Raw genomic sequence first — 27,960 nt, 5'->3', positions numbered from 1 at the left:
CTATTACACAGACATGTTTTTTGTTTACTTTTTTCTTTTCTTTCTCTCTCTGGTTGTTTGTTGGCTTTTTACGTCTTTTTGTTTTGTGAGCTGGTCTGTACCACTGCTTCTCTGATATCAGATTTGTCTTTGTAATAAATCCATAAATTCAAGTAAGGACAACTGAGGCTCTTCGAGTAATTATTTTATTCAACACATTGAGGATCCACATTTCAACACAACTTTTCTTCAACAATTATGATTCATGAAAAATAACTTGCTGGGTCTGACGGTAACTTCAACACGCATCTGTTTTATTTGAAGTTCAGCTGCGGTTCAGCTGAATCCCTGCAAGTTCCAGTTTAGCTGGACCCGCTCTAAACCGCAACTAGCAACTACCTCTCTGGTAAATGTTTTTTTTGTTTTTTTTGTATTTGTGCCTAGAGAGTCTGGTGAGGAATGATTGTAATTAAGAAAAGACTGTAGCAAATGGAGCTGGGCTTGATTTAGTCAGCTGCTGATGAAATATCTGCTGCTGTGTTGTGGAGTGTGAACAGAAGAAACAGCAACAGAATATTGAAATCTGTTTATTACTGAAAGAAGAGAGCAGGCAAGAGGCAGAAGGCTAATACCGATACATTATTTGAATATGAACATGATGTACTCTAAACAAAAAAGGCTGGATTAGCCTCAGGTGCCTGGAAAGCCCCAAGTTCAACATACGTCAGTTGGCTTCTGGTATTCATTTCTAAAGTATTTGGGAATTTGCAGTCTCATAGACTCTGATCAGTCTCTTTTTTTGTCCCAGAGTTCCCAAACAGGTTAATCCGGTCATGTGAACAGATATGAATGGCATTCAATTGGACAGTTTTGTGTCAGTTTTTTATTTAACTGCAAACATGTTTACACAGAGTGGTGAGCAGAAGACTAAAGGTGTAACACAGCCATTTTAATCCCATCACTTTCTCACAGTGCTAATCTCAACTAACCTCTCTCTCTCTCTCTCTCTCTCTCTCTCTCTCTCTCTCTCTCTCTCTCTCTCTCTCTCAAGTAATAGAAGTTCAGAGGCTGAATGTGAAGGAATCATACAATCATGTATACAGGGAGCTGGACAGCCCGGTTTCTCTTATCTTCTACTACATAAATGACATATGCTGAATGTGAACATACCCTGTCTTTCCCTTCTGTCATTTACCTTTTCAAACTGAAAATAAACTTAATATTCTAGCACCCCTTAAAAATCACTGTGTGCAAATATGCGGAAAAAACCCCAAAACAAACACATACTAACAAGTAAAAGTGCTGAAAAGCACTAATGTCTGAGACCATGACAGTCCCAAAGTGGAAGCCAGATGTGGGGATCACTGCCGATGTTGTGGCACATTCTACTTTTACAGGTCCATATGCACTATGAATATGTATCACTATCACTCAGTAATAATATCAACATGAATCATCTGTGAAGAAGTAATGGTGATGATCAAAGTTGCACACATTCCCAACTGGACTCCTGTGTTAGCAGAGAGAGAGAGAGAGAGAGAGAGAGAGAGAGAGAGAGAGAGAGAGAGAGATTTTAAAAACAATATGACAATTTATTACAAGATTCAAGAGTCAATATTTCATTGCCATTATAACAAAGCTGATAGATATTTGGTTTGGTGAGCTGGTTAAATACCCCTCTTCAGTAAACATATAATTTTATTTTATCAGAAATCATTAGCAATTATAGAGGAAAGAGCTCCTTCAATAAACAAAATCTTTTGAAAAGTGACCATGCCTTTCATTTTTGAATCATACTTTTGCTCCAGCATCATACGGGCTTTCACTGAATTCTTGAATATGATTAAAGAATTATCTACTTGACCTTATTCTATTCTTTGTTTTCTGCTCAGGAAGTTAATTAAACTTTTTTGTTTAGCCATAAGAAAAAACAAAAATGAAAACATGTTCACTAAAACAAAAGATGCTGTGACTTACCTCAATACATTAAATAATGAGAACAATCTACAACAATACAAAAAACAATTAAAGATTGTTTCTCTTTTTACACAGAAAATTGTGTAAAAAGCCGTACATGGGAGTCCACTTTAATGAGAGGGCTCAGTGCTTCAGGTTCTGTCAATTCCGGCTTAAAACACAGTCTGAGAAAACAGTCTAAATCAATCTGTGTTGCCTCTCCGGTTGAATATTGCCTTAGCAATTCTTTCTCCTCTTCCTCATCCTTTTAAACATCAGTAACACCTTTCCCAACACACGGAGGGATTGGATATTCAACTTTTGGGCCACTGCCTCCACATTGTCCAAGTTATCCCCAGCCACTTCCACAAAATTCTGAGAGTGACTACATTATGTTGTAGCAAGATCCCAGACTGACAGGAGACACCCAGGCGTGCCACCTGGCGAGCTCCTTCCAGTGAAAAGAAGAGTTACTAGTTATTCTGGTACTAGCCATCATACATATTTTATAAAGCTTCCATAAAAATAATGTGAGTCACATTAAAGCCTGAGTAGTCAAAGATAGACGAAGATGAACTTCAGGTTTCGCACCTGGCTTAAGAAATACTCTGCCACCTTCCTCCATGATAAATCTGTTGAACTAGCCTGTACAAAAGACTCTGTTAAAACTGTAACCTAAAAGCTGCCTTCCTACTATTAAGATGAGCCAGACACCATATTCCCGCTGACTCTACTCAGTAAATCCACTTGTCATCTCCAAACTCTGACTTTTAAACAGAGCTGCTCACTCTCTCTGTGTTATACCTTGTAACAGTTTGACTTTCTGTTTTCTCTTATTTAATTTTTATTATTTGGTTAGGGGTGCCAGCCAGGTCTCTCTCCAGGCATTTATGATTGGTCAGTCACGTTTTGTAGTTGTTTGTGCTTTTTAAAATGTGTAAATCAAACCTCACAAGGGATGCACACAATCAAAATGTACACCCTACCATTGAATGACCACAACCAACAAGAACACCACAAACAACATTTTTTGCAAAAAAACTAAATATTCATATATTTAAGGACATTCACAAAACAACCCAAAATCCCACAGCCTGAAAGTCCACAAAACAAAGGATAATCCAACTCAAAATTCCACTATGGGTTTTCTTTCACACTTTTTTTGTCCAGATACATTCCGCTGCCCAAAGAGAAAAATAAAGATTAGGTTCAGTTCGTGAATGTAATTCAGTAAAGTTTATTCAGTTGAGTTCATGAATAGCAACGAAACAAACAAACAAAACTTCAAGTAAAAGAAAATAGTTTGTGCACTTTCAAAGTCAATTGTAGATGTTTGTCTTGCGCAAACAACTGCACAGTGTGGATATGGAACGATTCAGGAGAATGTAATTTCGGTGATCGGAGGACAGCTGACGGTGGCAGATGAAAAAACAATTTGCAAGGGATAAACAATCTTCCTACTGTAATGTTTTACCACACAAAAGAGTATGTTGCTCCGGCCAATACTCTCCCACTCCTCTCCTCCAAACAATGCCAGATAAACGGAAGTGAGCTGAATTGTGGCACGAGCCAGGAATTAATTGGTGAGTAGATGGTTAAAAATAGGTGTTTCCGGGGTGTAACCAGGTGGTGAAATCAGATTGTCACAACCTGCTCACCTAGCATTAGCATTACCACAGCTACCTTTGCTGTCCACTGCAGACTGCAGTGAATTATTCAGAAGCTGGATTAAGTTACTTGTTCACTAAAATACTGTTCGGTGCCTGGGTTTAGCTTGAGTGGAGGACGTATGGATAGCGTAGTGATATTTCTTTAGCGAACATCTACAGGAAGATTTAAATGGCTGGTAGTCGACATTAATCCTGGAACTTGTTCCTTCTGATAGCAACATGAAAGACAGCCAACTGAAAGTAATGTTAATGTTACATGTACAGCACTTGTTACGTTAGCTTACAATTTTATAAATGTTGTGCTGCATGCATGTTTTCGTAGTTTGACCCAGCTGTTATGTTTTGTTGTAGATTAATGTAGTCCATAAATCTGTTTCTTCAAAGAACGTCAGATAACATTACTGACAGAGACAGAATGTTACTGAATGCAAGATGCTTCTTATTAGTGGTAGTGCAACAGGTCAAGTGGCTAAAACAACTTCTGAACAACAGATATTATTGGCTGGTGGCGGAAAGTGTGGTTGAATAAGACTTTGCATTAAAACAGTAATTAGTTAATTTGTGAAAAACATGTCTTGATATATCTGTCAGAAATACATTAAGTTTGATTTGATTTTTTTTTTTAATCTTAAAGTCTGCACACAACAGACTCACTGGTCTCCAGTTCCTTATTTCACACAGATCTCCTTTAATTGGCCAACAAGGTGAGTACAGCCCTCCTGGAGCTTAGAGGTAACGAAAGAGTTTCCCCTCAGGGATCAATAAAGTGTTTCTAAAGCTTCTACATGCTGCTATTAAGGGTATCAACTTCATCTTCCACCAATGTGGACCAAAAAGCTTTATAAAAGTCCACCAGGAGACCATCAATGCCAGGAGCTTTTCTATTTTCCATACTTGTGATTGCCACCTGGAATTCTTGGAGAGACTGTGGGCACTCCAGATTAGCATTTGTTGACACTGATATCAAGTTTCAAGGGTAAAGGGACAGTTGTCATTCTACAACACAGAGCTGCACATTGAAATGAAAGTTGTAGCCCCCCTAGTGTTGTCTGTATTGTGACCACTGGCACTCCACCATTTGAATTAATTCATTTGTGGAACTTTAACTGAACTTTTATTAGAAGACCGCATGCTTCTTTGGCCATTGAACTCAGCCTCCCCCCATGGACCCAGGTTCCAGCTACCATTGGTCAGTCTGACCTGTGAACCGTGATGTCACCAGGTCAATAAAAGGGTCAACGGCCATTGTTCTCTCGCTTCTCCAGGGAGTCTTCCAAAGCAGCAGACAGTTGCCGCTGTCTCCCTCTCTGTGATCTGCTTGGAGCAGACATACAGCAGAACGGAACTCTCTCTTAGCAGCGACGCAAGGGCCTGAAAACGATTTCTTCAACAATAGTTAGCGCCAACGGCTACTACACAAAGTCTGCCAGCTAACCGTAAGGAGAACACCAGACAGAGCGACCGGTTCCTCCATCTGCACAGACAGACTGCACATCAAGGACTTTCTTAAATTGGAACCAACATTCTTCCCTGCCTGGGTAATCCAACGGAACACCAGTTAACAACGCAGCATGCAAAGCAACCTCTTCGTCCTTTACGGACTGGTAATGTAGTCACTGGTCATGTAACTGGGCATAACATAGCATAGCACACCGCTAAGCACAGGACCGTTACTTTTGTGAATGTATCTGTATTGATTTGGTTCAATGAGTTTTATTGTTGGGATGTATTGTCACTGTTGGCATATGACTACCAAAATAACCTAAGTTGATGTTATAAATAATAATAATAATAATAAAACTTTATTTATAGAGCACTTATCAAAACAATGTGAGAAATAAAATACCACAGTGAATAATAAAATACATAAAAAAAACAATAAAATATATAATAGACAGCTCAGGATATGCTTTCTGATGAAAATGCCTCTTGAGAAGAGACTTAAGACTTAAAAGCCTAGTAGCTGAGTTTTGTACAGTCTGCAGTCGTTTCGAAATTTTTGGTTAAGACAAGTGAACATGCTGTTACAATAATCAAGGCGTAAGGAGATAAAAGCATGTACAACAGTTTCTGCATCACTAAGATTTAAAATAGATCAGATTTTTGCAATGTTTCTGAGGTGATAAAAACATTGGACAAGCTTAGCAATTTATGTTTTGAGCAACATATCACTATCAAAAAGGGCACCACGATTTCTTGCAACAGGCTTGATGTGTTGTGACAGATTACCAGTAGATGGCAGTATTTGTTTAGTGATGTGTTGGGGCCCAATAACAAGGATTTCAGTTTTATTTGAGATGAGCTGTAGAAAATGTATCAACATCTAATTTTTTATGTCAGACCAGCAGTCCTGCAGAGAACTCATACTAAGCATACTAAGGTCAGTGGGCTTGACAGGGAGGTACAACTGTGTGTCATCCGCATAACAATGAAAAGAAATACTGCGGATGACATCACCCAAGGGGAGCATATATAAGGAGAACAGTATTGGTCCCAGAATTGAAAATTGAGGCACACCATAGTTGAATAGGAATCTGGGGTTGTGCTGATGGGCAGAAATAAGTGCAGAGAAATGACATGTTCTTGCATCCTTCACCATCCTGTTATAGAGTAATAACTCTTTCGTGGCCACAAAGTGGACCTGGAGACCTGATTTCTTCCATTTGCGTTCTGCTCTTCTGCATTTTCTTTTACAGTTTGAGTACTTTCAATTAACCATGGCTGTTTTCTAGTCCTTGAGTTTGGTCTATTTTTCAGAGGAGCTATGAGATCTAAGGTTGAAGAAGGTAGTTAAATGAATAAACCAAATCATTGGTGTTGGAGGAATCAGAAGAAGTGGACAGTGTACAGAATTCTGAGGCACTGTGCTCATTAATTGCATGTGTGTACTCAGAGTGGGATATTGAAATAACCACAAAGAACAATTCTATCATAATTTAAAACAAGACTGGATAAAAATTCAGGGAGTTCCAACAGGAAGAAACCAGATGGTTTAGGGGGGCGATAAATAATAGCAAATATGACCGGGAGGGGGCCACCAAGTTTAAACATGAGCACTTCAAAGGAGGAAAAATCATTGCAAGCTATGAGGTTACACTTCTACAGGTTCTTCAACCTTAGATCTCATAGCGCCACTGAAAAATAGACCAAACACAAAGAAAACAGCTATGGTTAAATTACAGTATTCAAAGCTGTAAAAGGAAATGCAGAAGAGCAGAACGCAAATGGAAGAAATGGTCTCCAGGTCCACTTTGTGGCCATGAAAGAGTTATTACGCCTTTATAATAGGATGGTGAAGGATGCAAGAACATGTCATTTCTCTGCACTTATTTCTGTCCATCAGTACAACCCCAGATTCCTATTTAAGACTGTGGATTAGTTAGTTAACCCAGCCTCTCCTTGTGCCCCTGCTGATTGTGATGCTGATTGTGAAATGTTTCTTTTGCACTTTGCTGGAAAGGTGGAGTTAATAGGATCTGGTATCACCCCCAATCCTGTCTTTTTAGATGTGTATCACCCGCTCAGGGATTTTTTGAGCAACTTTTCAGCTGTTACTATGCCTGAACTTGCAGACATCATGTCTCTTGTGAGAATATCCTCCAGCCCTCTGGACAAAATCCCAACTAGGTTTTTATTGGAAGTTATGGATTGTATTGCGCCCCTTTTACAAATAATTTTTATATCATTCCAAATAATGAGTATGGGTTGGTCCAATGGAACGAAGACTAGGTTACTGAAAACACCAGTCAACCGCCTGCCTGCTAGCTCCCTGACCACAGAGTGCAGGTATTGAGTCTATGGTGGCCAGTGCTATCCTGTATGCTGTTGCATGCTGGGGCAGCAGGTTGAGGGTAGCGGACGCTAACAGACTCAGCAAACTGATTCGAAAGGCTAGTGACATTGTGGGGGTGGAGCTAGACTCTCTGGCGGTGGTGTCAGAGAGGAGGATGCCAGAGACAGTGTCTCCCAACCACTCCATGACGTGCTGGTCAAACAAAGGAGTACCTTCAGCGGAAGACTCATCCCCCCAAAAAGCACCACAGAGAGCCACAGGAAGTCATTCCTGCCCGTGGCCATCAAACTCTTTAACTCCTCCCTCTAAGTGTAGTCTGTATGACCCTAAGTCATTAAACTGGACATTGATCATTACAACTCTGCAATACTTGAGATAATTGTGCAATAACCTGTGTTAATACTCCTGTGCAATATACACTTTTCAGTTTAAAATTCCCTATTTATCGGGTCTCGGTTGTTCTCTACCACCTTTGGAGGTGTATCCCACTTTGACCTCGGGGTTTCCAGTCCATACTCCGTGCAGATGTTCCGCTCCATGTATGCTTTCCCTGCCAGCATCTTACACCCTGCTGTTATGTGCTGGATTGTCTCAGGGGCCTCTTTGCACAGCCTACACCTTGGGTCTTGTCTGTTGTGGTAGATCTGGGCCTCTATTGCTCTGGTGCTCAGGGCCTGCTCCTGTGCAGCCATGATGAGTGCCTCTGTGCTGTCATTCAGTCCGGCCTGCTCTAGCCATTGGTAGGATTTCTTGATATCAGCCACTTCAGTTATGTTCCGGTGGTACATCCCATGTAGGGGTTTGTCCTCCCATGATGGTCCTTCCTCCAGCACGTCTTCCTCTGTTCCCCATTGCCTGAGACATTCACTGAGCATGTCATCTGTTGGGGCCTTATCTTTGATGTACTTGTGGATCTTCATCCTGGATAGTGGTTCTCACACTCACACTCTAGCCTTACGGCTAGCGTACAGTCTCAGGGTGCTGGATTTGGGATGGAAACCTCCATGCATGGTGAGGAGCTTTCGTGTCTTAACGTCTGTGGTCTGTATCTCTTCCTTTGGCCACCTTATTATTCCTGCAGGGTATCTGATCACTGGCAGGGCGTAGCTGTTTATTGCCTGGGACTTGTTCTTGCCATTGAGCTGACTTCTTAGGACTTGCCTTACACGGCCTCAAGGGTGGTTTTCCACAGCCTCATCGAGTTTGCAATGAAGTCTCTTAGAGTCCTGTTGATGTTGTACATCTCCAAGCATTCAGTGATCCATGTGTGTGGCATTGAGTCATATGCTTTCTTGTAGTCAATCCAGGCAGTGCACAGGTTGGTGTGTCGGGTTCTGCAGTCTTGGGTGACTGTTCTGTCAACCAGGAGTTGGTGTTTGGCTCCTCTGGTTCCTTTGCCGATGCCCTTCTGTGCTTTGCTCATGTATTGATCCATGTGCCCACTTATTTTAGCTGCGATGATGCCTGACATGAGCTTCTATGTTGTGGGGAGACAGGTTATTGGCCGATAGTTGGATGGGACTGTACCCTTTGAGTGATCCTTAAGGATCAGGATTGTACGCCCTTTGGTAAGCCATTCAGGGTGTGTCCCATCCCTTAGCAGCTGATTCATTTGTGCTGCTAGGCGCTTGTGGAGTGCAGTGAGCTTCTTTAGCCAGTAGGGGTGGATCCTGTCAGGGCCCGGTGCTGTCCAGTTTTTCATACCTGAGACTCTTTCTTGGATATCTGCCGCTGTGATGGTGACTGGATTCTGAGGTCCTCTCTCAGAGCCACCAGCAACTGTGCATCGCTGTTGTGTGATGCCTCCCTCTCCCATATACTTTTCCAGTACTGTTCAGTTTCCAGCCTTGGTGGGTCTGCTCTGCTGTTATTACCCTGCCATTGAGCGTACACTTTCACAGGTTGAGTTGCGAACAGCCGGTTTATTCTTCTGGCTTCATTATCTCTCGTGTACCTCTTTAGGCGGCTGCTTCAGGTATGGGCATCTAGTTGTACTTCTTGCTTTCTCATTGCACCTCTCTCGGCCACTGTCAGTTGGCTCACTTCTCTCCGTGCCTCCTTGAGGCCTCTAGCCTTCGTTTCCATGGTGTGTACTGTTTGTCATGGCTCCCATGCTTATAGCCAACACACTAACACTTGTTATCTGTTAATTGTATTTACTGTATTGCCTAAATACTAAAGTGAATGCATTCATGGTGACTAACTGTCGGTCTCAGTCAGCCAACAACTACGACATGGTGTCCGTTTGTTATGAAGGAACGTATTAGTACCCTTGGTATAGCCTAATAGTTATTTTATTTTATTACCTGTCTCTTTACTGGAGTCTTTGCTTTGAAAACACCTGCTACACAGTTCTACAGGGGTGAGTACCAAGAGACTAGACTATCTATCTGATAGACTTGTCTATCAGAGTGTATTATCACCTTGGTCACGCCTATCACATGCTAATCAGGCACTTAACAGTGATGAAGTAGATGCAGCCAGTGAACAATAGGCCTGATTACTAATTACTGGGCCATCTTGAAACTATTAGGTCAGTTTCAGGTGAAACCAGCTATTAACAGATACTCAGGCAGATTCCCTCCTGAGGGCAGGGCTTATGTAACTCAGAGTAGCTTAAATTTCCATTTCCCGTCCAATTTTTTCACAATTGAGAATGACTTCCGGATGGGAGCCGAAACGTCTTGATACTAAAAACAGTGTCCAGATGACTACGACTGAAACCTTTTCTACGATAGAACACTCCTGGACGAATGAGGGTCTACACCGTCTGATTTACAACATGCACCTCACATCAGTCGCTGCATTCATACACTTTCAAATATTACTGATACTGACTTTCACAGTCCACTGCATTTTTTATTATTACTTACTTTGATACATTTCAATTTATTATTGTTAAATTTGGCGTGTGTCTTTCTTTTTTGTTGTGGCCAGTGACAGCGGTGAAGAGGTGAAATATAACGCAAATTTTGTTTGTTAGATTTTGAGTGAATTAACGTGTGTTATTCTATTATTATTATTTATTAAATCTGGTTTAGTTGAGCTCTTTGTTGTTTGTAATTGGGAATGCCTTTAATAAGGAGACTGATCTCTCATGCGTAATTGAGTTCACCCTGAGATGGATTCCCTCTTGTTACTGTTACGTAGTAAGTCTGCTATAAAATATATAATACAATATATAATTTGTTGTGCTCTGGGGGATGTAGGCATTGAGTTTCGTTACATTTGGCAATGCGCTTTTCTTGTTGGCGTTCTGCAGCTGTTGTCTCTGGCTGCAGATATTGGCTGAGGCATGGGAAACTAAGATCCACCTGTGTGTGCATTACTTGTAGTGGTTAGCACTTTCTTTCCTTTTGGGTTTCATCGGGTGGGATTTTCCTCTCTCAGGCAGCAGGGCTGTAGTGTGTTATGTAGTTAGATTTTTGGTTAAGTAGCGGGGAAACATTGCATTCTCTTGTTCTCATGTGTAGTTGTGAACATTTGTTTGTAAATTATGGATGAAATTGTAAAACCATTTGTAGAGGCACCAACTGAGTTTCTTTTAGATCAGTGTACAAAGGTTAAAATAGCTGAACATTACAATGTTTACATTGGTGAAAAATTTGTACAAGAGACACTGAGGACTTGCCTTTAACGACAGGTCCCAGTGCTGTTTTGACTTTTGAGCAGTAAAAGGAGTTGCTTTTGTTGCGCATGCAGGTAGAGAAGAAGAGGGAAGTTGCAGTGAAAAAAATGCATATATATATTGAGATGGAGACAGTGCTGTCATTGGAGAAAATGAGACAAGAAACTGAACAGGCAAAGCTTGAGTAACAAAACAAAATCTGAATATGATTAGAGAAAGTGCTGCTGAAGGTGCTGCTGTTGCTTTACTCTCTGATAATCCTTCTATTGTAAGTGGAACGCCAGGAAGGTCTGTTGATTACTTGAGGTTAGTTCCCAGATTTAATGACAGGGTCCTAAAACTTTTCTTTCAATGTTTGGCCATCTACCTGACATACTAGGGTGGCCTGATTTCATTCTCAAGTTAATGTTACATGTTTATGTTGTAAGTCTTAACTGTCAATTCTTAGGAAGCTTTTTCTTCTTTGAGTAGCAGTGATCGTTTAAAATATTCTCTTGTAAATTCTGCTGTTATATGCTCTTGCATATAACCTTTTTCATACTAGTGCTGGGTGTGTCATAAAATAATGTTGTATTCTTACTGAACATGATAACACTCCCCAGCAGCTTGATTTGACAATTACAGATGTTCCTTGGTCTGTTTCTCACAATAAGCTGGTGATGGAGAAGTGTGCCAGTCTCTTCAGCACTCACCAAGTTTTTTTCGTTTTGCGCTGTCCTTTCGGTTTTGTTTTATACTGACAAAACGTGCCTCACACATCAGTCACTGCATTCATACACTTTCAAATGTTAAAGATGCTGACTACAGCTCATTGCATTTATTAACCAAGGGTGGAAGCAACAAATTACATTTACTCTCATTACTGTAACAAAGTTTTTGTGTGTACTTGTGATAAATAATACTGAAGTAAAAGTAAAATTACCAATTTTTAAAAATATTCCAAAAAGTACAAGTATTGTACTTCCCTACATTTCAAGTCTCATCCGTTACAGAGTAAAAGCAAAGTCACATGAAAAAGTCCTGATAAACTGTGTGAGCAGCTGCAGCAGAGAAGAAGCTGCTGGTGTGTCTGTGGCTGCATGAGGGCAGAGGTCCAGAGAGGTGACACTCTGGCTAGTTAACACATTGAACATGTATCTGTTACAGTGTCAGGGAGGTGTGGGGGGTTCAGTTACTGAACAGTACATAAATGCACAATAATGCAATTAAATTCAAGATAACGTCATTATGGGTTATGGTTAGCATTATTGTACATCAGTATAGTAAAAAAGAAAGATTGGCTCGGTGTACTGGTTATGGTGGGACAGAGAGGTTGGGTTGACTGGTAATAGTGGGACAGAGAGGCTGAGTGGACTGGTTACAGTGGGAAGGAGAGGCTGAGTGGACTGGGTATAGTGGGACAGATAGGCTGAGTGTACTGATTACAGTGGGACAGTGGGCTGATGCCGAAAAAATTTGTGCATGCATTTGTTACTTCTTGGTTGGACTATTGCAATTCCTTATTATCCGGCTGCCCGAATAAGTCCCTTAAGACTCTCCAGTTGATCCAGAATGCTGCAGCCCCTTTTCCTGCAAAAATAGTAGCTTCTCTGCACTGGCTCCTTGTAAAATCCAGAATATAATTTAAAATCCTTCTCCTCACCTACAAAGCTCTTAATGGTCAGGCACCATCATATCTTAAAGATCTCATAATACCTTATTACCCCACTAGAACACTGTGCTCCCAGGATGCGGGGTTACTTGTGGTTCCTAGAGTCTCCAAAAGTAGAATGGGAGGCAGAGCCTTCAGTTATCAAGCTCCTCTCCTGTGGAATCAGGTCCCAGTTTGGGTTCGGGAGGCAGACACCATCTCCACATTTAAGAGTAGGCTTAAGACTTTCCTCTTTGATAAAGCTTATAGTTAGGGCTGGCTCGGGTGAGTCCTGAACCATCCCTTAGTTATGACTGCTGGGAGACTTCCCATGATGCACTGAGCTCCTCTTTCCTCCTCTCCCTCTCCATCTGTATGTATTTTTATCCCCTTACTGCATGTTACTAACTTGATATCTTCCCTCTCCTGTAGTTCTGTGCTTTCTCAAAATCATGTGTCCCAGTTATATAACATTACACCTACATATAATTAGACAAATAGGCAAATAATACAATAATAATCCAACTCAGGTAAAGAAATCACACAATAAACTGAACCTAGGGTTCTTCTGGAATTAAGTCCCCAGACCCACTTCTATGTAATTCTGTATATTTGCAGTCCACAAAGAATGTCTCCTGTGTTCTCTTACACTATACTATCCTCAGTTATCCCCATTCTTTTCAATCTTACAGGTGTATATATATATACTCTACGAAGGACCTACTATAACATACCTTATGAGTCCCTTGTTTTGTTACCCATACACTACATATACTATTGACTTGTGTCCTCCTTATGCAACTCATGATGTTGATAGGTTTGGGTAATACTTATTAAAGTGTTTTTTTATTTCTAATTCTTTGTGTGGCCTTCCTTTTTATTGGCAACCTTGAGCCAGGTGGTAACAAATGGCAGTATTTATTTATTTATTTATTTTTAACAACGTTTCTTAAATGTTTATGCACCACTTTTCAAAAATAAGATACAAAGTGCTTTACACAAAGAGTTGTTAGTAGTAGTTCAATTGTAGTGTGGACCTTTGTTACATGTTATACTTCTCTCTCTCCACATTTCCTGTCTGTATGTCTACTGTCACTATCAAGACAAAATGCCAGAAAAGAGCAGATCATTCTTTTAACACTTACTGTGGTCACTGTAGAATGTCAGCCAGTTTCTCCTGGTAATACTCGTAGTTTTCTTTGCAGTCCTCCCACAGGTTCAGAGGTTGTTCCTCATTCTCCACAAATGTGTCCCAAGTGTAGGAGAAGTCCAGAGGCTTCATCACCCTCAGCTTACAGCCTGCAGCATGCAGGGCCTTCAGTCCAGCCTGGATCTCTGCTTCCTCCCACTCAAATAGCCGAGCGGCAAAGATGCTCAGCTTGACGTTTTTCCTGGCCTTCAACACGTCAGCTATCTTTGCTGCACAAGCAGAGCAGGGACTGGAAGACACATACCTGAGAGGAAGGTGGTAGAATGAAGAGAAACATTTGTAATTTTCCAAAATGATTTTCCACATCTCTGACTATCATTGTATCAATGTAAGGATAATCAGATTACGATGCATTTCATTTATAGCCATAGAACTTGTTTGTGTACAAGTGTGCTGCTAAAGGGGCACTCTACCAATTTTACATGTCAAGGTAATTTTACTTGTCAGGAGGAGTACTGCTCAGTTGGTAAAAACTGTTGTAAAAGGTTTTCTGTGGCTTTGAAGGAGCTTTATCAAATTTGAAAGAATGACATCATTTGAGTCATCTCATCTTGGGCACGGAGTCCATAGATTTTTAACCAAATGTCTGTGTTACAAACTGGGGGTGAGTAGTTTAAAAGACGTGGGCATTTACCAGCAAGGACGTGTCTACTGAAAGATGCTATTAAGTTGCATTATGGGAAATGTAGGACCCATGTTTTAAGAGCATGACTCACTAAGGACTACTACTACCACAATAAGGACTAAAAATGGGAATATCTTGTCCTGTGCTGCTTTGATAATACCATATTTTCTGTCTCTCACAAGTCCCCCAACTTTAAAGAAGCACAATACTAAATCACTGGAGTACCTTTGATATTTAGTTACCTATCAGAGGCTGGTGTTTAAAGATTAAAATGTATTCTGCTAACCCCTGAAATCTGAAAACTACATGTGCCTAAATTAATTCACCATGTGTGAAATGCTGTGTCACATGTGCTATTACATGTGTAACATTAATGTAGAGAAATTATACATGTACTGTTTGTTTTATAATTGCTGATATATTGTGTTGTTATAAACATAAAGACATTTTAATTCATCATCATTGTTCTTTTAATGCACTATACACATGGTATTCAAAGAGACTGTTAGCACCAATTCAACATATTCTATTATGAGAGTCAGTATATATTAATGCTTTATGCATTTCACATCTGAAAGTGCTAATACATATTTTACCCTGGACCTTGTTTTTCCATGACACTTTTGACTCATGACAAATTTCAGAGGTCACGTCACATGCTCCAGTTCACTGGGTGCACTACCTTCCTATAGCCAGCAGAAGGCCATGCAATAGCAATAGTTTGAACCCAAAACTGATCACTGTTTAAACAAAAATATTTAGCTTGCAGCTCATTGCATTGCTTCGGTACAAGATTGATAATGGAGTTTCTGGAATGACAACATAAAACTATGAATCATTTTAAATACCTAAAAACTTAATAATTGAATAATTATTTATTAATTAAATAATTATTCACTTATTATACATGTTTGTTTAGCTCTGAATTGCAATTGATAGTGCTGTATGTATTACAACAGAGTCATAATAAATTTCATATGCATGTATGGCTACATAATGTAAACCATAAAGAGATATTCTGTGTTTTATATATTGTTAATCAAATCGCACATTTGTCAGTTTAGATGATTCACATGTGCATTTAAGAGCAGAGCTCAGTGCAGACTGGAGTAAAGTACGTATTTATACGAAGTGACAAAATATTCAAATCAGTCATGTAAACAACAAAGAAAATCCTTACTTATCTTTTAATTTGCCACATTCTCTATGCCACATACCATCTTACATTTTAAGAGAGGTACAGTGGTGTGAAAAAGTCACACTTAAACGTTTCAGATCATCAAATCTGAAACATTTAACACCTCAGTTAAGGTCAGTGTTCATGACTCCACCATAAGAAAGAGACTGGGCAAAAATGGCCTGCATGGCAGAGTTCCAAGACGAAAACCACTGCTGAGCAAAAAGAACATTAAGGCTCGTCTCATTATTGCCAGAAAACATCTTGATGATCCCCAAGACTTTTGGGAAAATAATCTGGTGTGTGCCATTACATCTGGTGTAAAAGTAACACCGCATTTCAGAAAAAGAACATCATACCAACAGTAAAATATGGTGGTGATAGTGTGATGGTCTGGGGCTGTTTTTTTGCCCAGTCTCTTTCTTATGGTGGAGTCATGAACACTGTCCTTCACTGACGCAAGTGAGGCCTGCAGTTCTTTGGATGTTGTTGCGGGGTCTCTGAATGGCTGAAGAAGAACAAAATGAAGACTTTGGAGTGGCCTAGTCCTCAATCCTATTGAGATGCAGTGGCATGACCTTAAAAAGACAGCTCATGCTCGAAAACCCTCCAATGTGGCTGAATTACAACAATTCTGCAAAGATGAGTGGGCCAAACTTCCTCCACAGCGCTGTAAAAGACTCATTGCAAGTTATCACAAATGCTTGATTGCGGTTGTTGCTGCTAAGGGTGGAGCAACCAGTTATTAGGTTTAGGGGGCAATCGCTATTTCACACAGGGCCATGTAGGTTTTGTTTTCCCTTAATAATAACAACTTTCTATCTTTGACTAATATTTCAATTTGTTTGATGATCTGAAACATTTAAGTGTGACAAACATGCAAAAAAATAAGAAATCAGGAAGGGGCACTTTTTCACACCACTGTATGTACCAGGTGACTGTGTATTTGAGCGCAGGGTCATAGTTCGGTAGGCACTGTATGAAGAATGCTTCCTCAGCATGAGAGCCGGTATGCTCATCCTCCAGGTAGCCCCTCAGCAGCCCATCAACTGTGTTCCCTTTATCCACCAGGTAACACAGGAAGGTCTTGTTGCGGCCAGAGGAGTATTCCACATTCTTGAACTGGAACTTAAAGGCAAAAGGATCAATCCGGTCCCTGTGTAAAACAGCATAAATGAAAGAAACACGGGCATATTAGTTTTCACATTCTGACATAACGTAAAAGCTATATGGGACTGTTTTATTTATATCTGATATTGTCAATTCATTTTCACAAATTCTCTGAGGTTCTGCAGTGGGGCCAGTGGCCCTGTGACAACAAGCCCAAAAAACAGTGGCATTTTCTCTCACACACCAAGTGAAGACAGAGCTTCTATTATTCAAACTAGCTGTAATATCATTTTGATAAAAAATATGGGATCATTATCTTTGTCACTGTATTCATATTGCATTATCATGGTACCTCTTCCCCAGTTTTCACTAAATTTCTTCAAATGAGTGAAACAGCACTCTGCATTGTGTTATCTGGGAAATGTCAGTCAGTTTGTGTGGTGAAAGAAGATGTCGTGCCACTGCGAATCTGTGAATGATCAGGATTCTGGTAAAGAACCCGATAGAAAGTCATCAGTGTCACTCAGATAAAACAAAGTTACTAAGTTTTCCAGTATTGCTAAAGGTATCAGCCTATTAAAGACTATTAAACTAGCAGCAACAACTTTTGGAGATACTTGTGATGGGAAGCCACTTGACAACGTTACCATCACAGCAGCAATGAAGTACAGTTATTTGACATGGATATGGACCACGTTGCCTCCATGAAGGAAAGGAGAATGGTCTTTGTCTTCAAACAGCATCTGTCTGTCTGTCAGTGGTCTCTCTGTCTTTTTTTTCTGCTCCCTCCTTGTAGCTTTTCTGATGGTTAAATAGTCCACATTGGTTGTGTACTACCTGGTGTACAGTTGTTGATATAGAAGTTATATTACTTAAATGTACTGAGCCTGGACACTGAAGATGTTGTTTAAAGGGGACCTATTATGCTCATTTCCAGCTCTATATTTTTATTCTGGGATTCCACTAGAGTAGCTTTGCTTGATTCACAAATCCTTATTTATCTTATACTAGCCCTTTATGCAGACCCTCAGTTCATTCTCTGTCTGAAACAAGCTGTTTTAGCACCTATCTCTTTAAGGCACGCCTTCCTAAAAGTCCACTTTCTTCTGATTGGCCAGCTTCTGGAAGCCTACCAAGGGGCAGCACCCAGTGCTTGTGAGCTGCACTGCCTGCGTGGCCTCATCCTCTTACTGGTGAGCTTGACGGCATATGACTAGGGTTGGGTATCGTTCAAAGATTTTTGATATTAGTACTGGTACCAATACCTTTTTTAAATACCAATTTTATAAAATCAATATTAAGAAAAAGAAAATTCAATAAACATTACAGGACAATTAATCACTTCAAAGGAGGAAGCTGTTCAAAGACCTGGGAGAAGCTTGAGAAACGTTTTACTCTGCGCACTTTACTCAACTTGGATAACTGGACTAAAATGAAGAAAATTATGGCATATCTGTATATTATCGGACTGTATCAAATATAAATAAATGTCGAAAGGAAAATTTATAGCAAACAGTTAGGCAGCAATACGCCATTGTAGCGTTTAGTCTGCCTAATCCAAAGAAGAACAAGAAGAAGGGAGTGACTGTGTGGGTGATGTTTGTGGTACTGGGAAATAGTGGCAGAGTGAGACCTCTTACTTTCTCTGTGCTAAAGATAAGCTAATTTACTATTTACAAGACCACAAATGAGACAAGAATTAGGTTGTAAAAATGATAGACAGTGCCGGAGCGGAGTGTTTCTGGGGGCCGGTGTAGGTACCAGATATGCTTGGCCTGGCAGATCTGCTCGTGACCTCACTGATTACTGTACATAAACACACAACTTTTATAACTTTATTGACTGATTTTGGTGAAATTTGATCATATTTTATGGATTTCATGGAGTTTCTAGATGGACAGATAGCTTTAAAGTAACCACTGACTGCTGCTAACTGAAGCTGCCATTAATGTGAATGCTAGTTGCACAGCTAACTGAGCTAACTAGCAAGTAGTTTGCTGAAACCAAATAGTTCTAAATGTACAATAGTCATAGAATATAAGGTGTCTTTGATATATACTGCATAGACATAGTATGCTTTGTTTGGAAACCTCTTTTAAAAGAGCATACCAGTGGTTTTGCATGTTTAAGACAAATAGCTACTTTGTGCTTATACCTCACGTTAAGGCCTGACATTTCCCAAAGCATGCAACCATATTTTAGCTTTTGTAGTATTTGGCTGAATTCGGAAATTTTTCAAAATGAGATGTTGAGGTGGTACACCCAACTTAAAATTCAGTTTTTATTGTCTTAAACACACATCCACATTTTTAAGTCATTCCTTTTGAAAAACAAGAGACTATATCCTGGCAGAGATATACATTTCTTTCTTGTAGCTCTGTGTTGGAAGGAAAGTTGTCCCGCCTACGAGTGACTCTGGTTGGACAGACTCTGCTCAGTCCAGTACACCTAAACATTCTGGCTACGAGGGATGTGAGGTTGCCATCTTTACTCTGTAAGAGGGCACTGAAATTGTGAGGTGTGAGTGTAATGTATAAATGTTTATTATAAATTGGTAGGTAGGTTTTCATGGTTTTCTCACTAAGGCAAGCTATGGCTAATTGCAACAGCCAGCGTAAAACACACCGTAGGAGGTAACAGGTGTTGTTACATGTGTGCAGTGATCATTTCACATATCAAAGGACTCCCAAAGGAAAACTCAAACCCGATGCAGTGACTACTGTTTTTACATGGACTATCATTACTGAAAACAGCAGCTCCGCAGCACTGCAGACGCAGGTCAGGAAACTGATAGCAACTAGAGATGATAATGTAAATGTTCGATAGGCGCGAATTGGTTCTTACGTTTACAGTAATGCAGTGTACGATACTGATTGTTACTGAACTCTGTCTATACCAGTTGCTTTACCTTCATTTGCATATTGAATGACCTCAACATTTGTTGCTCAGTTCTCATAGTACAACCACCACTAACAATTGCACACAATCTTACCTTCATTACCTTATATTTCATCCTCCACATTTAGTATTTAGACAAGGTCTTATCTTTAGTTCACAAACTCTGAACTGCAATAATTATATGCAAGTCTTCATTCATTGCATGTTTAATGCATTGTATTGTATTGCATTATATTGCTTTAACAAATAATTTGCATAAATCACGGTTATACAGGCAACCAAATAAATATTAAATATACAAGAAGACACCCTACTTCCACATCTTATCACGCCACACTTAAATGTATTCAAACTTAAACACTCAGTAACTTCAACATAAACCAGTGCAGACATGTGTTTCAATATGATGCATTAGCTATGTCAGTAATGGCAAGTTTCAATTCAAGTTGATTTTCATAGTATACTGAAATTAACTGAAACCAATGGATGGTCCAATGAAAAACAGATATAAAACTAATGCTGCTGGCATGAATTGGGAAATAATTGTCAATAACATACGCTGTAAGCCTGTTGTAGTTACTTTAACAGGATCTACAGCAGGATGAGCTATAACCACAGCACCTGTTTCTGTTGTGTGAGTCAAGCAAACATGAAGGATGTTGAGGTGGGTGTCAGGTTGAAACTTGCGCTGTCAGGATGGGGGCAGCATGGCAGCAGCAGGCAGAGCAGAACTAATTTTACACGGCTGAGACTGGAATTCCACTGAATTATTATTAAACTGGTTTTCGTCTGACCCAGCGCTTACTAACAAGTACAGGCTTGATCTCTCTTTCTCTCTGTCAAGTCAGTAAATAACTTTTAAACATTAGTATCATTAAATTAATGGAAGGGTGTATGTGTGTGATGGGATGTGGCTCTTTAAAAAGCTGTACGGCTTAGTGTCTGACTGGTCGGCAGGGAGCAGGACCAGCACCACACCAGCTGAGCAGCTAAATGAGCTGATGACCGACTGTCGGCCAGCGTTTGGCCACTAGACAGTGGAAGGCACATCACAATGGGGAGGGAAGGCATCTCTGCCTCATGCCCCGGTGCAGAGTGTAACTTCATGATGTTTTTCCCATGGTTGGAGACACAGGCCGCTGGTGAAGTGTACAGACCTTAACCCAGTTAGCAAAATCTCTCTAGTGTGGCAATAAGGAATTTCCAGCAGCAGCTAAAATATTCCAGAAATGTTTATAAAACTAAGCAGGAAAGCCATCAGGTCCTGGGGCCTCATTACAGAAACTCCCTAAGTGTAGGGAGTGAAGTGAAGGATGTTGTCGTCAACTTCTAGCAAATACACAACAAAGTTATGCCACAATGCTAATCCACAGACTACTTCAACCGAAACGGGAAGCATTCTTTGAATATACAAGCGTTGTGTGACTACAAGTACTGTTTCATGGACATTGTTGTCAGTAATTGATTCGTTTTCATGCATCAATATTTAATGTTATTTAGGCAAGCATCATTGGCAAATGTGAACTTGGAATATGTGTTATGAAATGGTGGAGTATTTGAGTTTGTACATTGACAGAATGGATGTTATGTTGTCTATATTTAGAAAGACACAAAAGGACGTTGAAAATACAATGATGGAAAAGAAAGACAAAAACAAAATGCAAATGACAATGTTTTAATAAAAACAACATTATCTGAGAGGATTATTTCTGAAATGGTCATCTGGGCGGAGATTGTAGTAGTGTGTAGTATTAGCTTGTATAAAATCTGTGAAAAGTGCTATTTCCCCAGAGGAGTGAATGGGCTTCCCTGCTGAGTCCTTGAAATCTAGGTTTTTCCCTGTTCCGTTTAATCTGATCAATGTACTTTCCACATTTGTTATTATGTTCAAATGTTTCAATAGAAGTTCATATTTCCTTAATGTGTCAATTTGTTCGGTAGGGTTATTTGCATTTATGTTGACTAATTCTTTGATTTTATCTTCCAAACTAGCTTTGGCTTACAGGTTTTCTTTTTCTTAAATGCAGAGTATAAGATTATTTTCCCCCTTAGAACTGCTTTCCCTGTTTGCCTCAGTAGTGTTGAAGATGTCTCTGGAGAATCATTTATATCTAGGAGAATTGCGCACTCTCTTTTAATGTATCTGTCAAATTCAGTGTCCTTGAGTAGAGCTATATTAACACGCCATCTGATAAGTGGTTTATGTAGTTTATTTACATTCCAGATGTGATGGATTTGCGTGTGGAATGGCTGTTCGTACTGTCACATGGGTGCAGGAGAGTGGCAACAGGGAAAGGACCCAAATGTAGACAGAGGAGGCAGCAGGTTGACTTTAGTGTTTTAATGACAAAAAAGTAGCTTACACGCAGGTACAAGTAGACAGGTAACAGGCAGGCAGGTAGGTAGGTAGGCAGGTTCAAGTCCAGGTGACAGAAGCTCGAACGCAAAAACACAAGGTAAGACAGGAACATAGCAACTAGGACGATGGGTTGGTATATGTAGTGAATGACTGATGAGGAAAGTTAGAACATGTGAGCAGGTGGATGAGGAAGTCTGGTGAAAAATCAGAGGGCATCTGGTGGACAGGCAGGGAATGGCAATAAATGATTTTGAGGAAGTGGGAACAGGTGTGTAGATGGGTGGGGCAGTCAGGCGATCGGGAAAGGAGAGAAAGTCCGAGCTCATCTGGTGGATAGATGGAAAATGGCAATGAAGGGGTCTTGGGAAATAGAAATTAAGCTAGAGAGGAGGGACAGACTTTGACAGCTAATTAATACAGAAAGACTTTTTTTTTAAACTGGTGCATAGTGTTACCGGCATCATGTTTTAACCCTAATAATTAAAGTGCTGAGGCAATGTGTTGGAACTAAATGGGCCTGTCTACTCCCAGCCCAACCAGTTTAGACTTGCCTTCTCCTCTAGAACCCAAACAACAAGTGGTTTTCCCTCAGAGATTCCAAATATGGCTGCAGTCTCACTCAGCCCCACTACACATAATTTAGTCCCACTCAAACTCTAGTGGGGACTAGCAGCTCAACTAGCAGTGCCCCAGTCAACTACAGTCACAACAGAAGTGATACCACCATTTTACTTCCTACGCAACCAATTCAGTCACTCAATTCAACAGGTGAAAATGAAGTAATTAGATCAGTTATAGCCAGCATAAATGCCCACTGGGAGAACTACATCAGCATTGCTTGTGCTGATCAACATCTCATTATTTCAGCCGTCCATCTCCCAAAATGTGACTTCACTGCAGTATGAGTAAAGCACTGAGTAGGGACAGTGGGTGCTCTGGGAATCCTCAGACAGTAAAAACATTACACTGGCATCCATCAGTTATACTTTGGTTCTAACAAACTGGATGTGGAGGAAGATGCAAACTCTTTCTTCAGTCTATAATCAATCACCACCTTATCTGGGCCTTTCCCTGCACCATGACAGTTCAGCAGTTGTATGACTTAGTCTTTGATGCTGACAGCCAGTGTTGCCAACTATTTCTAATGGAAAGTAGCTAAAGCTTAATCAAAAAGTTGCTAGAGAAGACACAAAGCCAGAACAGTCCTAAAAAGTACAAGTAGGCCATCCTTCAACAACGCAGAGACTGAGAACAAAGACTGAATCCATATACTGTCAAACATCACATCTTCATGCTTTCTGCCTAAGAATAGAATTAAATAGCTCATAATACCTTATTACCTAATTAGAACACTGCGCTCCCAGGATGCAGGGTTACTTGTGGCTCCTAGAGTCTCCAAAAGTAGAATGGGAGGCAGAGCCTTGAGTTATAAAGCTCCTCTCCTGTGGAATCAGGTCCCAGTTTGGGTTCGGGAGGCAGACACCATCTCCACATTTAAGAGTAGGCTTAAGACTTTCCACTTTGATAAAGCTTATAGTTAGGGCTGGCTTAGGTGAGTCCTGAACCATCCCTTAGTTATGCTGCTATAGGCCTAGACTGCTGAGAGACTTCCCATGATGCACTGAGCTCCTCTCTCCTCCTCTCCCTCTCCCCCTCATCTGTATGCATTTTTATCCCATTATTGCATGTTGCTAACTCGACATCTTCTCTCTCTCGTAGTTTTGTGCTTTCTCGTTTCTCTCCTCTCTCCTTCTGTCGCTTTCAGCAGGTATTTCTGTCTCTGGAGCATCAGACTCTGGGTCTGTTATTGTGGGCCACCTGCTGCCCACATGTTCCTGCTCGACCACTGCTACTACAATTGTCATTATTAGTCTTATTACTATTATTATCATTATTATTCCTATCACTATCATTCCTAGTAATATTACTTTGTTAATATTAATATTACCATTACCATTACATTATTATTATTTGCATTGTGCCCTCCTCTCTACGGCGGATGCCCGCCCACCCTGAGTCTGGTTCTGCCTAAGAGCACCAAGTGCTTGCTCTTGGTGTGATTTATTGGGTCTCTGTAAATAATATTATAAAGAGTACGGTCTAGACCTGCTCTATAGGAAAAGTGCAATGAGATAACTTCTGTTATGAATTGGCGCTATATAAATAAAATTTAATTGAAAATAGTCATCTGTAATTTGCTTTTATTGTAATTAAGTGAAATTGTATGAAGTGGACATTTTAATCATTTTGGATACTATTAACATTAATTCTAGTCTCATTTCATTTGTGTCAATCTCAACATGCCACATCTGTGACTGTGAAAACACACAATAACAAAATATACAGGTATTACGAAAATAACAGGCTGTGCAGAATACTCAACACCTTTGATTGAAGTGATAAAGACTTATTCCCATATTACTTAACCAATTCAAATGGTGGCCAAAAGTGCAAAAATATGACCCAATGGGAATCTTCCATTAAAAGTAGAGGGGAAAAAACATACAGCACAATCATAATGGTAAAAAAGCACTACTAAACAACATAAATGCATGTTAATTCGAACTCACCACTACTGAACCAGGAGTTTTTCTTCCTCAACACTCAAGCACCTCATGAAGATGTTTGTCTTAGTAAAAGCAGTCTGTTAAAGAGAACTTTTTATGGCTTTTATTTTGAAGTACCTTATAAAAGTGCTGAGTGTCAATAGATGATGAAACATAGAGAAAAAATTAAAAGCATACGACCAAAATAAACAAAACTAAAGGCAGAGAGTATTTATAGAAATGCAAACTTGTAGAAAGGAGTCCTCAGCAGCTGCTTAAAACAAAGCACAGATTCAGCAGATCTGATGGAATGGGGAAGGCTGTTCCAAAGTTTTGGGGGGTGGAAAGCGTCAGAAAAAGTGTGGTCACCTCTGGATTAAAAATATGAATGGGGAACAGATAAATTAGAGGTTGCTCTCAATCTACATTTGGACATTTTACAGTGACTGCAATCAAACAATCCACATTTGCTGATTTGTTGGGTCTCTGTAAATAATATTATAAAGAGTACAGTCTAGACCTGCTCTATAGGAAAAGTGCAATGAGATAACTTCTGTTATGAATTGGCGCAATATAAATAAAATTGAATTGAAATTGAAAATACACTACCCAGATTATATATTGTTGTGATTATAGACATTACATTTGGTAAGTTTATCACATTATAAGTTTCTGTATCAATGTGTCACACATCTCAAATGTTTCCACCTTGGGCGTGAAAAGGTTAAGATTCACATCAGCACTCCTAAATGTCAGACAGTTCACTCAAGTCAAGTGTGTCTCAGTGTCAGAATATGGGATCAGAGGATCCTCGCTCAGAGAATCTGATCCAGACAGAGTAAAGGCATCATCAGCCAAAGACAAACTGTGTAAATAAAGCAAATATAGAATGAGACAAACATTAACAGCCTTCACTCTGTCTATTAAACTGCTCCATGAACCATACTTGGTGATATTGACCTACCCTGCGATGATTTCAAATGGAGGTAGTTCCATTGGCTCAACCTGAAAATCTCCATTCTGACCGTTAGCTACTGCACCATTGGTAGCTGCCGCCTCAGCTGACGGGACCTCGCCATTATCCACTGCCCTCTCTCCTTCATTCTTCACTTCCTTTACATCCTTGGTCATTTCAGGGGATTCTTTTCCTTTTCTCTCTTTTCTTCTCATTAGCATACGACTTTTGTCTGCCATGGTGAAAGAATGAGTCTTTATACTTGTTGGTTCAGAAAGTCTGTGTAGAAATAATTAAGGTGGTAAAAGAAAGATGTAAAGACAGGAGGTAAGGACAGAAGACTGAAACAAAAAATGATTAAACAGAAGACAAGCAGAAAGGAAGGGAGACCGAGTGTGGGGGAGGAGTGGAATGGTAGAGAGGCCAGGGGAGAGCAAAGGAAAGAAGTAGTACAAGCAACTGACCAAAGAGAGAGAGAGAGAGAGAGAGAGAGAGAGAGAGAGAGAGAGAAGAGAGAAGCACTAGGGTGACCAGGCTGATATTAAGATTAATTTACGCATAGTCACTTATCTATTAAATGTCTCATTGGGGAAATCATTCTAATGTGTTGAGGGAAAACTTTACTCAGATATAATAAAACCAGCAAAAAAAACTACAGTGTTGAGGGGCGGCTAACAAACCAAATGTTTAGTTCTAATAGCTTTTCAAGATGAGTTTTAGCTTTAAGTGATAGTCTAAATAGGCACAGAAATTGTGCTTTAAGATTAAGATACTGTATTAAAATCAGCATACAATATTGTTTATCAGTGGCTTCAATCTAAAAATATCAGTATTGGCACCAGCCTTTAAAGGCTCATATGGCTCAAACCATGGTAGACACACACAGGCAGCTGCAGCTCACAGACCAAGCAGGTCTATTTAAAGACCCTGAAGGTGGGGGAGGCAGGACCCCAGCTCTCCAGTGATGACAGCTGTGCCTGTGCTTATCTGCATTTTGATAGCCTACGATTTCAGCTAATGTTGTCTACTGATACATGAGATGCTATGCAGTATTTGTCCTCAGTGTGGAGTAAACGCTGCATACAGTGATTCTGGATAAAAGTGAAGGCCTGATGAAAAATGCTGAATATTGCTTAATAGGAGTTGTCTGATAGCTTGCATGATGGCAGAAGAGTTCTCAGTCAGTGTGTTAGCAGCAGGTATGTGACAGGGCACAGAAAGACTGAATAATGGGGTCAGTAAAGCCTGAGCTCACATTCGTAAATTCTCATTAGAAGCTCTCTGTTAGATGGTACTAGAAGATTATCTATTTACAAATAACAATCTGTTATCTGTTAACAGTTTTACTTGTAGAGACTTAGTCAGCTGATGGCCATTTAAAAACAATGTCTCCATCACAGAATGTGTCCACCGGAGAGTGCTGACAACTGTAAAATGTCCCACTCAGTTCATATGTTGGTCACAATTTAAAAAAAACAAATTTAAGGGATCTTTATCAAACATGTCTGTTAATAGTATGTGTTTATGTCAAAACAAACAAAAAAAGGAATTGCCCAAAATATCCCTGTCAGGAATTGTACTGGGGATGTTGCATGTTGCAATTAAATGGTATGGTAACCAGTAGGCCACCAGGCAGCCCAGTTTTAACTTCTTATTTTGAATACAAGGGTAATTCACCACCAATAAACATGAAAAAGCTGATTAGAAACCCAGGTACATGTATACATGGCCAAGAAATCTGCTTTCTCCATTAGAAACCTAGCTGGTGAAATCAGGTTTCCCAAACCCCCTACACCGATTACAGAAACAGGGTTTGTTGTTTACATGATGTGGAATAAATTCCTGCAGAAAGTCAACAGTAACAGAAATGCACTTAAATTAAACTAAGCAGGAGCATAGCACAAAATTCTGGACCCTGTACATAGGCATTCTCTATGGGCTTCTCAAAGGTTCAGTGTGTAAGATTTAGGGGTTTATTTGCAGAATATGGCAATAATATTTATATATATGTTTTCATTAGTGTATAATCACCTGAAAATAAGAATCATTGTGTTTTATTACCTTAGAATAAGCCCTTTATATCTACAGAGGGAGCGCATCCCCTAAAGTTAAAGTTTCACTGAAATTAGTCGTTTGTTCTCTGTCCCATTAAAGCAACAAGAAAAAACAGCCATTTCTATACATACAATCAAATAGAAGGCGCACCAAGCTGCTGTAACATTTGTCTGATCGCTGATCAGTTCCACCACTGAATGATCTGTGTGGGTGAGAGAGTGGCGCGCGTTAGAGACAATAAAACTGGTCTCGCTCGTAGTTCATAAATACGATTCATTCATGTGTTTGTGCTAGCTCATGGATCATTGTTAGCTAACGTTAGAAAACTGTTATTGTTGTAACTAAACTGCTAAAGTGAAAAGGTTTTTA

At 39.9% G+C, this 27,960-nt stretch overlaps 1 protein-coding gene across 1 annotated transcript; it reads right to left on the bottom strand.

Annotated features, from left to right (window-relative positions):
- Positions 1-550: 550 nt before the first annotated feature.
- On the bottom strand, positions 551-25,993 carry apobec2a (apolipoprotein B mRNA editing enzyme, catalytic polypeptide-like 2a). Its single transcript, XM_044174719.1, has 4 exons — positions 25,546-25,993; positions 16,600-16,824; positions 13,802-14,110; positions 551-1,489 (listed from the first exon to the last, which is right to left on the bottom strand). The coding sequence occupies exons 1-3, from the start codon at positions 25,773-25,775 to the stop codon at positions 13,807-13,809; spliced, it is 759 nt and encodes a 252-aa protein (XP_044030654.1). The 5' UTR covers positions 25,776-25,993; the 3' UTR covers positions 551-1,489; positions 13,802-13,806.
- Between the last annotated feature and the right edge of the window lie 1,967 nt (positions 25,994-27,960).

This window comes from Siniperca chuatsi, linkage group LG2 (assembly GCF_020085105.1).
Source record: "Siniperca chuatsi isolate FFG_IHB_CAS linkage group LG2, ASM2008510v1, whole genome shotgun sequence".
In the NCBI taxonomy this organism is placed as follows: domain Eukaryota; kingdom Metazoa; phylum Chordata; class Actinopteri; order Centrarchiformes; family Sinipercidae; genus Siniperca; species Siniperca chuatsi.
This window is presented reverse-complemented; position numbering and strand designations above follow the sequence as displayed.